General features: G+C 43.3%; 1 protein-coding gene across 2 annotated transcripts in view; it reads right to left on the bottom strand.

Moving 5' to 3' along the window:
- FNDC7 (fibronectin type III domain containing 7) overlaps nt 1-11,824 on the bottom strand; it is a 45,719-nt gene that overhangs the window by 26,880 nt on the left and 7,015 nt on the right. Inside the window, exons 2-4 of one of the 2 annotated variants that reach the window (XM_084851563.1) lie at nt 10,876-10,894; nt 8,442-8,699; nt 374-628 (exon numbers count right to left, since the gene is read on the bottom strand). In XM_084851563.1, coding sequence (XP_084707689.1) covers nt 374-628; nt 8,442-8,699; nt 10,876-10,894 — 532 coding nt within the window. The remainder of the gene's footprint in view (nt 1-373; nt 629-8,441; nt 8,700-10,875; nt 10,895-11,824) is intronic. The other variant, XM_084851564.1, reaches the window with a different exon arrangement.

The following is an 11,824-nucleotide window of genomic DNA, read 5'->3' as shown; positions in this document are numbered from 1 at the left end:
CAACATGACTAGTAACCATTGATAGCCTAGTCCTCCATGAATTTGTCTAATATTTTAAACCCATCTAAGTCGTGGCCATCCCTGTGTCTTGTGGTAACGAATTCCATAGTTCAGCTATGTGCTGTGTTGCCCCACGGATGCCTAGATTTTGAAGATAATCCAATAGGACTGTGATGATCTTCAGCGTCAAAAGTCAATGAGGGGTCTAGAGCAATCAACTCGGAAATATTTTGTTTGTGAGCCTCAAAGAAGAGATAGTCTCCCAGATTGGAAGTCAGACTGAAATAGATTGAGGAAAGATGTTAAACGGTTCTGTTTCAAATGTATCCTTAACATCTAATATCTACAGTGTCTAAACGAGATCAAAAAGCACCTGTCTTTGCCTTCTTTGAAGGTGAAGGCAGGCTTTTTCCTCCAGCGTTTATAGATCGGATGGTGATTTTATACAGTGTAGCAGCCTTCAGCCGTGTCACAGTGCCTGGTGAATGTGTGACTATTGTGTCAATGAAAGACTCTCCATCCTGTGTTGTCAGCAGGTAACTGGATGCCCCAGTGACAGCTGCCCATTCCACTGTGATACTGTTACTCAGTTTTGAATAAGCTTGTTCGATAATGGGAATCTCAGGAGCTTGAAAAAAGGGAGGGAGAACTGTGATCATTTCAAATTCAACAGACATATCACCTTTCAAGGACATGACTTTGCATTGCTGAATGTGACTGGTAATTTCAAAAGTATGAGCTCAGGAAGGACTGGCTTTGATGGTTTTCCGTTTAATGTTTTTATTCTGTGGATAGAACATATTACTTTAGCAGCCTCTGGTGCCTGAAACATGATCGAAGGCTATGTTTGTCTTAAAAAACTGCATGAATCCTTATTCTGGTGAGTGCATGAGGAGCACTTGAGAGTACAGACTATGTTATGACCTGTAGGTGTACTATGGGTGTACACCTGGATCCTTTATCACTACGGTTAGACAGGGCCATTGTGCAGTTCCAAGGAAGAAAAAGGGAGCTGTAGGCAGGGCAGGGCCACATCCGTACTCCATCCTCCAGATGATTTTGCCCCTTTGGACCCGAGACGGTTGACACAGCCTTGCTCCAGACTTGGATAAAAAATGGGGAAAGGGGATTTCTCCCTACCTTGTGCTATCCAATGGTACAGACACTGAGAGCATCTTTACACCAGCCTAAAATCCTGCATTTAAAACAGGGCTTTCTGCTTCTAAATACAAGATCACAACAGACTCCCTTTACATGTTCTTTCTTTCCCCCCTCCCCTTTCCCCCTTCTTCTTCCCCTTCTCTGAGTCTTCCATATGTTTCATTGATTTAGCTCCTCTTCCTGAGGCATTTCCTTTTTCACAGAGGGAACACAAGCGGAACACAAGCAGGGTCATTTGATAGCTCATTATCTCCGATCTTTTAAAAAATGGAACAAAGGTCATTTAGTGCAGGAGACACCCTGGAAGTTAACAGCATCATCTAAAGGGCCTGCAAACTTCTGTGAGTGAGCAATCTCAATAGCAGGATAAAGCTCCATGTGAAGCCGCCCTGAGGTGCTCTCCATTCCATCTGCCAGGAGGCAGCTGCTTTGATAGAAGCACTTGGCTGAGAACCAGACAAGACATGATTCACACAAACAGCAATTACCCAAATGGCTTTTAAAAAGTAAATAGCAGATGCAATGACCTTAATCGGGTTTGAGCCTATCATGGGGGTGGGGAGGATTGATCTCCCCTCCCCACCACCACTGCAGTCCCAGTCTGGAGTCTGGGCCTGTGCCTGCTTATAGCCACAGAGGCCAAAGCATTAAAGCACCACTACCCATCAGGGTCCCAATCAGTGGAGACTGGTGGCTCCAATTGTGGTGGGGTGATGAACCCATTCTGAGGTCTGCCAGAACTCTAAAGGAGCTATCCAAGGTGCTGAACCAATTTTTTTTGGGGGGGGAATGGATCGGCACTTTGGAATAGCTCCTCTAAGGTTCTGGCTGGTTCTGACTAAAACCCAGAATGGATGCTGAGCCCCACCAAAATTAGAGCCAGCAGCCTCCACTGCTCGCAGTCTAGATTGGGCTTTGCAGCTGCTATTTATATTTTTAAAAGCCATTCACCCAGTTTATATTTGCATTAATGGCATCTTGCCTAGTTTGGTCCTCAGCAAATGAACACAGGATGCCATGGCTATTCTGGAGGAGGAGATCCCCTACCTAAAGGCCATTGCTGGTGGATCAGTGTCAATCCCAGTATGCTGGATGTGAAGAGAATCTTGGGTCAGCTCATCATGCTCGTGTAATAGCCAGGTCATGAAAGCGTGCTGGCTCACAGTACAGTACATCTACTCCACACAGTACATTAGAATCAAACTGTGTGCAGAAAAATATACAGATCCATAGCTTAAAGCATAGCATACATCAGTGGTTTTCAAACTTTGTTCAGAGGGAGCTTTGTTCTTTGGAAGCTACTCAGGGGTTCCCCAATTTGAAGTTCAATAGTGGAAGAGAAGCTTGTGCACCAGGGACGCTCCAATCTGCAACCAAAGGAGAGTGTTGGTTGTGCTCTGAAGGGAAGGCCATAGTTCAGAGGCAGTGCACCATGCTTTGCATGCAGAAGGTCCCAGCTTCCATCCCTGGCATCTCCAATTAAAAAGGATCAGGTTCCAGATGATGGGGGAATGCTTCTTTCTGCCTGAGACCCTGGAGAGCCACTACCAATCCAAGTAACACTGGGATAGATGGACAAGTAGTCTGACCTGGTAAAAAGCAGCTTCTAACGTTCTTCATCTCTATGTTCACATAAAGCGATGGCGAGTCCAACAGCCCCTGCCAGTGCCTCACATGAATCCATATATGCACCCTGGATCATGCCTCAGAATCCCTTGCAACTCACTGGGGGCTTCATGGCAGACATTAGCCCTATGCAGGCATTTAGCCAGCTCACACAAGGAGAACCTTTCCACATGAGGCTTTTATCATGCGTTCAGGAGTGCTCACTCACTGTAGTTTGCGGGTCCTTTACACAGCGCCATTATCCTCCAGGGCCATTCCTGTGCTTTGCAACCATTATCACAGGTTTTATTCCCTGGCTCCTCTTTAGACCTTTGCCTATTTACTGCTAAGGTATGAAAGGGGTTGTAAGGAAGTTTGGCTGAATGCGCTTATTAACCTTTCCGCAATCAGAAAGTGGAGTTCCTGATCACAGGCAGGCCTGTAAGTGCTTGCAGCTGAATGCAGTTACAAATTCTTCTTCAAACCTTGGCACTAAATGCACAAAGGTCTAAAGAGATGCCAGACATGTGGGGTTATTGGGGTGGGGCTTGTGTGTACACTTTTTAGTCCTCGCATGAGCAGAGGCTGAATGACTGAATAGGGGCATTCAGACAAATTAATGTGGAAAGGATGCAATCCTATGCATGCTTACCTGGGAGTAAGTCCCATAGAAGATTTTTGAGTAGACATGTATAGGATTGTGCTGGGGCTAAACTACATGTTACATTAAATATGTAGTGTGCAAATGAGTCTCACTTATTTTTTAACTTTCACATAAGCATGAGGGTCCCCAATCCACATCAGGACCAGGTATGGAAATATTTTTTTCTTTTTTCTTTAGTTCCACATGTGTGGAGGGGGGGCATTTAAGGGGGGAACACTGCTGGGTGGGAAGGTTTAAACTTCCCCTACCTGTGTTTGGTGGTTCCAATGTGTATCAGAGCCTCACACACTTATTTGGAGGTTAAAAAGCTCAACTGTGCATGCTAGTATTTCACACAGAGTGTAGTTTAGCCCTGACAGAGCAGTATTTCCCAAACTGGGGGGCGGGGGCGGGTGAGAGAGAGAGAACTGCTAGTGTGCTTTGGAAAATCAGTTAAAGAATTAAACTACCTGTAAATCCAAAGTACCCAACCACAGAGACTTCTGCCTGCTGCATCTTTGAATTATTCATTGCTCTTGCCTCTACTATGGATGAATAATTCTGTCGTGTCTCTGTATCACAACAGTCACTCATGCAGTAACCCTTGGAGTAAGCTCCTCTCAGGGTGGATAATTCTATCTTTTACACACTTTAAAAGCAAACCTTTCCAAATGTAAGAGCAGATGTGCAGTAAGGTCATTTTAGACTCCAGACCTAACGGTCTTATTGGATGGTGTGGGTCTCTAGACAGCAATGTGTATTACTTTGCTTACTTCAAAATGTGGTGATGCAATCCTGCTACATTTAGGAGCCCTCTTGCTCATTCTGCTGCATGGGACCCAGACATCTGCCCAAAGTCCTGCCCTGATGGTATCACTATGTAAGAGTGAGGTGACTAAAGAGACCTCCAGGTTTAATTCAGAAAAAAGTACTTCAGCAGTGAGAAGTTTGGAAACACTGTGCTAGAGCTAAAAAAAAAAAAGTGTGTGTGTGTGTGTGTGTGTGTGTGTCTGTTGGGGGGGTCGACTCACAAAATGGACATACGTGGCCTAAACCAAAACCAAAAGGAAGTAAAATGGAAAGACATCCAAAGTGTAAGCCTACACTTTGAAACACAGCCAGCAATTTCATAACAAACAAAAAACAGGCTTTCAGAGACCTTGGCAGTATCACAGGAGCTATTCTTCCACAAGCAGGGCCAGCTCTTCTTGAACAATATGCCTATTGTAATAAGCCAAGACATTCTTTCATTCAAAGCTAGTCAGTCAGATATGTGTCCCTTTCCCACCATCTGTAATTATGCGAAGCATTATTTAATAAAGGATTGTAGCTAGGAATTATCCAGACATAGCAGGAATATCAGTAGAGATCTCTCATCTTCCTTTAACTAAAGCCTTTCCAACTTCACTACAAATATTTTTTTCATCAAAATCACCCCTGAAACGTCCAAGTAAAGAACAGGGTGTTTATTTCATTCCATTTCATTACAGAGATCCTTTATGGGCTTCACTGCTTTGTGGGTTCATATCCTCATTCAGCACTTGAGGAGACATAGTTACCTTGGGTGTAAATGAATGTTCTACAATTGGGTTTTTCAGATTAGGCCACCTGATTCCCTGATGGGGTACAGGAAATCTGGGAGAAAGGACTGAGATGAAGGGTCAAGTACAGTGGGCGGGGGCGGGGTGTGTGTGCAGCTGGTTTTGGTTTAACTGGTACCCCACAAGCCTAGAAGGAAGTAAAGGAATGGTATTAGCAGTGCAAGCAACAAATGTAGACATGGAAGAAGGATTTGCCAGGCAGAGTGCACTTCAGGGTGCGCAGTTTGTTTCCATCCCATTAACAGTGAGAAGGAAGAGGGACTCTTTCTTCACACTGATCTTTTATCCTGCGATTGAGATTGCTCCTTCACTGAAGTTTGCGGGCTCTTTACATGATGCAGTGACCCTCCCCTGACCCTCCAGGGCATCTCCTGTACTAAATGCCCTTTGTTCCCGTTTTTAAATAGGTTGCAGATAATGAGCTATCAAATTACCCTGTTCTGTTCCACTTCAGTTTCCTCTGTGAGAACAGTTAAAGTGGCAAGAAAAAGAGCGAGATCAGTGAAAGAGAATGGAAGACTCAGAAGCCAGGAGTCGGAGGGGGAAAGGGGTGGGGAGGGGGGAAACAGGTGAAAAAGGGAGTTGTTGTGATCCTGTGTTTAAAATGGAAGCAGAAAGCCCTGTTTTAAATGCAGGATTTTAGGCTGGTGTAGAGATGCTCAACTACCGCACAATTGCGCTCATTTCACATGCCAGCAAGGTGATGCTCAAAATCCTACAAGCTAGGCTTCAGCAGTATGCGAACCGAGAACTACCGGAAGTACAAGCTGGGTTTAGAAGAGGCAGAGGAACTAGAGATCAAATCGCCAACATTAGCTGCATCATGGAGAAAGCAAGAGAATTCCAGAAAAACGTCTCTTTCTGCTTCATTGACTACGCTAAAGCCTTTGATTGTGTGGATCACAACAAACTGTGGCAAATTCTTAAAGTGATGGGAGTACCAGACCACCTTACCTGTCTCCTGAGAAACCTGTACGAGGGTCAAGAAGCAACAGTAAGAACCAGACATGGAACAACCGATTGGTTCAAAATTGGGAAAGGAGCACGACAAGGCTGCATATTGTCACCCTGCTTATTTAATTTATATGCAGAGTACATCATGAGAAATGCCGGGTTGGATGAATCAGAGGTCGGAATTAAGATTGCTGGGAGAATTATCAACAACCTCCGATATGCAGACGATACCACCCTAATGGCAGAAAGCAAAGAGGATCTAAAGAGCCTCTTGTTGAGGGTGAAAGAGGAGAGTGCAAAAGCTGGTTTGAAACTCAACATTAAAAAAACTAAGATCATGGCATCTGGCCCCATCACTTCCTGGCATATAGAAGGGGAAGAAATGGAAGCAGTGACAGATTTTACTTTCTTGGGCTCCAAGATCACCACAGACGGTGACCGTAGCCATGAAATTAAAAGACGCTTGCTCCTTGGGAGGAAAGCTATGGCCAACCTAGACAGCATAGTAAGAAGCAGAGACATCACCTTGCCGACAAAGGTCCGTCTAATCAAAGCTATGGTTTTCCCAGTAGTAATGTATGGCTGTGAGAGCTGGACTATAAGGAAAGCTGAGCGCCGAAGAATTGATGCTTTCGAACTGTGGTGCTGGAGAAGACTCTTACGAGTGCCCTGGACTGCAAGGAGGTCAAATCAGTCAGTCCTAAGGGAAATCAACCCTGAGTGCTCATTGGAAGGACAGATAATGAAGCTGAAGCTCAAATATTTTGGCCACCTAATGCGAAGAGAAAACTCCCTGGAAAAGACCCTGATGCTGGGAAAGACTGAAGGCCAAAGGAGAAGGGGATGGCAGAGGTTGAGATGGCTAGATAGCATCACGGATGCAATGAATATGAACTTGAGCACGCTCCGGGAGAGAGCGCAGGACAGGAAGGCCTGGCGTGCTATGGTCCATGGGGTCACGAAGAGTCGGACACGACTGAACGACTGAACAACAACAGAGATGCTCAAGAATGGCAGGGTGGGGCTGAACCTGGACCTAGCAAAAACCTAGGAAGCTGCCTTCGTACCAGAGGTGCACAACCAGCAGCCCTCCAACGCCTTTACTGGCACCCCCACAAGAGCGCTCTGACCCCCATTCCCCCATAAATTCCTTGCTGCCTGAACTTTCTGCTCCGTTGCCCCCAGAGTTCCTACAGGTTGCTATCCCTGCCACTGCAAGCAATGAAGAGTGATCTGTATCAGGGTCACTGTGTGGGTGTGTGGCCCCAATCATTCAGCCAGCATCACATGTGGCCCTTTTGGCCGAAAAGGCTGTGCAACTCTGCTTTATACCAAGTCAGACCATTGTTCCATCTAGCTCTGGACTGGCTACACCACAAGGAGGCAACCTGGCACCCTCCAGAGTTCCGGACTCCTATTCTGATCAGCCCCAGCTAGCATGGGTAGTGGTAAAGGAATATGTTGGGGCTGATAGGAGTAGTAGTCCCAAACCTGGAGGGCACCAGGTTGCCCAACACTGGTCTATATTGACTCACAGCAGTTCTCCAGGATTTCAGATGCGCCTTTCCCAGCCCTGCCTTGAGATGCCTGGGATCAAACCTTGGGTATTTTGCATGCAAAGGATGTGCTCTAGCACAAACAGAAGCCCCAGTTTATGAACCCACAAAGATTCTTTGAGATTCCAGAAGGGTAGCTGTATTCATGCATAGCAACAAGCAAACATCTTGCAGGATTGCTGTCAGTACTGTATTGAAGCCACAGTGGGTCTTAAATAGCAACCCAAGGAATGTTACACAGGGATTAAACATCTACACACTACCACCTAGTTTAGGAAGACCAGCCGTACATGTAACGCCTACAATAGGCCAGAATGGGTCAGGGGATACCCGTCTCCTGACCCCTAGAAAGGCTTCCTGGTCAAAGTTACTTGCTAGTCAGAGCAATTACAAGTCTTTGCTCTTTGGTTTGCTCCCCCTCTGCATTTGCCTCACCCTGCCTGTCCCCCAAAGCTCAGCAGGAGCTGTGTCTGAGAGTCTAAGTGGCTCAATTTGCCATTCACTTTTGTAAGGAATAATTTATTTAACCAAATGCATAAAGCATATTAATATACCTCAATCAGTGTGTAGATATTTACATACAATATTACGTTCTCAATGGAATGCTTACATTTGGTGAAGTGCCACAGCACTTTTTGGTCACAGTCCTGCTTATTGGTAGGCTTCTTACATAGGACTACACCCTTCAGCAGATTAACCAGGTGCAAAAGCACAGTCTTTGTCTTTTTTCTTTCAGAGGTTCGATAGAACATATTCATATGAGACTGAGAAAATTTCTGATAGCTTTCAGTGGGACTATTAAACAAATATATGAATCAACTCATTTTTATCTGCACACTGCCCTGAGATCTTAATGATATAGGACGGGATATAAATGTTGTAAATAGCAAAAATAAATATTTTAAAGTAACTCATACTAACCTGTTAGCTGCATAGTCTGTGCTTCTGCCAGTGTAACTCCATTTTTATCCATAGCATCCACCTTTACAATGTGGACTGTATTGGGAGTTAGTGATATTAGAGTACCTACAAGTGTAACATCACTGAAATGGACCAACAAAGAATGCTCAACTGTGTTCACAGGGGTTGCCATGACTCGATAAGAAAAGGCTCCTGGAAATTTGGGCCATCGGAGATAAATATTTCTTGATGTCACATCATAAACGGAGACAGTAAAACCTAGAAAATGAAGACAGAACTCACAGTTTCCTCCTAACTTGTAATAGAATAGTTCCTGGCTTCAATCTAAAAGACTGGGTTTATTAGTAATTCCCTTTATCCAGGGAATCACAGGATCTGTAGTTCTGCAAGGGGGGCTAGGGGTCTCTAACACTAAATGTTAAGTGCCTTGCCAAACTAAAATTTCCCGCATTCTTTGTGGAAAGCCATGAGAGTTAAATTAGTTTAAAACTGATATACATTTGATAAGTAGATACACCTGTGGAAGTAGGGGTTTCTTATTGCTGGCTTTACACCGCTGATAATGGAACCCACATACTTGCAGTCTTCAGCATTATCGCTGTCATTTCTCTGACTCAGTTCGCCATCTGCAAAATGGTGACCTACTTCTCATGAGTTTGGGGAGGACAAATAAGTTGAAAAAATAATGTTATTTACCCTCAGTTTTAGAGATGTGGCACACAATAGGAGAGTTAAGCTGTAATCTGATACACACTTACCTGGGAGTAATTCCCACTGACCTCAATGGGGCTTACTTCTGAGTAGCTATGTATAGGATTGTCATTTGTGGTTAGGTGAATGAGCTGTGAACCAGGAAAGTACTGGTAACGTTTCAGCTCAGCCAGAAGTCATGAGGTTGCCTTAAACAAGCCTCCATCTTTCAGTCTCAGCACCTTACCCCCATCTATAATATGAAAGTGGTAATAATACTGGTCTCAACATTAAAAAAACTAAGATCATGGCATCTGGCCCCATCACTTCCTGGCATATAGAAGGGGAAGAAATGGAAGCAGTGACAGATTTTACTTTCTTGGGTTCCAAGATCACCGCAGATGGTGACTGTAGCCATGAAATTAAAAGACGCTTGCTCCTTGGGAGGAAAGCTATGGCCAACCTAGACAGCATAGTAAGAAGCAGAGACATCACCTTGCCGACAAAGGTCCGTCTAATCAAAGCTATGGTTTTCCCAGTAGTAATGTATGGCTGTGAGAGCTGGACTATAAGGAAGGCTGAGCGCCGAAGAATGGATGCTTTCGAACTGTGGTGCTGGAGAAGACTCTTACGAGTCCCCTGGACTGCAAGGAGGTCAAATCAGTCCATCCTAAAGGAAATCAACCCTGAGTGCTCATTGGAAGGACAGATAATGAAGCTGAAGCTCAAATATTTTGGCCACCTAATGCGAAGAGAAAACTCCCTGGAAAAGACCCTGATGCTGGGAAAGACTGAAGGCAAAAGGAGAAGGGGACGTCAGAGGATGAGATGGCTAGATAGCATCACGGATGCAATGAATATGAACTTGAGCACGCTCCGGGAGAGAGCGCAGGACAGGAAGGCCTGGCGTGCTATGGTCCATGGGGTCACGAAGAGTCGGACATGACTGAACGACTGAACAACAACAACAACAATAATACTGGTCTGCCATGCAGGGTATTTATAAGACTTACAGCACAATCTTATGCGTGTCTCCTCTGAAGTAAACTGAGTTCAATGAAGCTTAATTCCAGGGAAATGTGTATAGGATTGCAAACTAGTGAGATAATGAACAGCAAGCAGTCATAAAAGTGTTTTATAAACACTAAGTAGTATTATTATGTACTGAAAATGACATGATGAGTAAGGGTCAGACTAGAATATCAGCATATCAATATCTTCAAGTATGACACAGCAGCCAGAATAAATTAAGAGAAATGCACAAAGAAACTGAATTTGAACACAGCCTTAATTAAAGCTCTTTTACTTTTTGACCAATTGAAAATGCAAAACATGTAATACTGATACTATTAACTGTATTAGAAAATTCTTTCAATATTAGACATGTATAACTGAAGTGTTAATAAATGGATTGGGTTCTTGAACCTTTTAAATGGACAAGGAATATTTACTAGGATTGATTTTGTTATTGCAATTTTATGGCTGGGTAAAAGTTGTTGTTTGCATTTTTCTCTCTCTGCGTGTGTACTGTGTTTTATGAATATATGCTGACTTAATTTGTACGTACCGAGTACTTGCATTTGATAATGATGGTAATAAATTTATAAATTAAAATATAAATTAAAAAGACCAATGTATAGGGAAATGTTTCCAAATTTATTGAAGTCTACCAAATATGGGCTTTCATCTTTCTTCTGATGCCCCTTAAAAAAAAATACAAAGGAAAATATATTTCAGATTTTACCTGTGTTAGCTGAAATAATCTGTAAAAGAACATTTAGAGAATTAGTAACACAAGGAGAAATACTCTTTTTGGAAATATTTAACATTTTATTTTCTAGCAGCAGAATCCTAAGTAGTTTACACAGAAGTCTGAGTACTTTAACTGGGATTTTCTCCCTAGTCCTGAGTTTAGGATTGCAGCATTATACATACAATAGAGAATGATTTCCCTACACAAAACAGGTGTGAATAACTATCACAATAATATCTCATATGATTTTGACTGTTTAAATATGAAGAGATATATACAGCAGCTACAAAGCTATGAATGAGATTTGGCATAGGTATGCAGATCTCATTACTCATTCACTTTTCCGTCCTGAATTTCTTTCCTGCCTTTGATTCAGAAGGGAAAGTTTCCAGTTGCTGACAGACTGGCATGCCAACCCCCCAAACATTACTTGGGCATAAGTCCATTTATTTTCAGCATTTTGTCCCCATAATCTCCTTAATCTGCTATGAGAAATCCACATCTGCAAGAAGTGTTCTATCACATATTATTGTTATGGCTAAACATCTGAATGCCTATTCCTATATATAACATGGTGCTCATTGAAGCCCTACTGGGATGTGTATTTTGATGTGAAGAAGGATGTGCTGAGCACCAGGGGCCATCAGTTATTATGTATGACTTGTTGCCTGCTACAGCTGGATCAGGGCCAAAATGTTTAAAACTCTGGGATTAGAAACCTTCATCCACAAACCAATTAAACTGAATGTCTGGACTATTTGGGTTCACTGAAGCAAATGATCTGACGGAGGCTTCAATATACACAGTTACCTGAAAGTAAGTGCAATTCAACTCAATGAGGCTTACTTCCAGGTAGATATACATAGGACTGCACTGTTAAGTTACTTCTGACTAGTTGTATTGAAGGATCTCAGCAGAAAATACTAAATTTTATACTATA

The sequence above is a fragment of the Heloderma suspectum genome, chromosome 4 (genome assembly GCF_057233095.1).
Source record: "Heloderma suspectum isolate Gila_16-S chromosome 4, 16-S_ref, whole genome shotgun sequence".
Classification (NCBI taxonomy): domain Eukaryota; kingdom Metazoa; phylum Chordata; class Lepidosauria; order Squamata; family Helodermatidae; genus Heloderma; species Heloderma suspectum.
The sequence above is the reverse complement of the archived record's forward strand: the minus strand, read 5'-3'. Positions and strand labels throughout refer to the sequence as shown.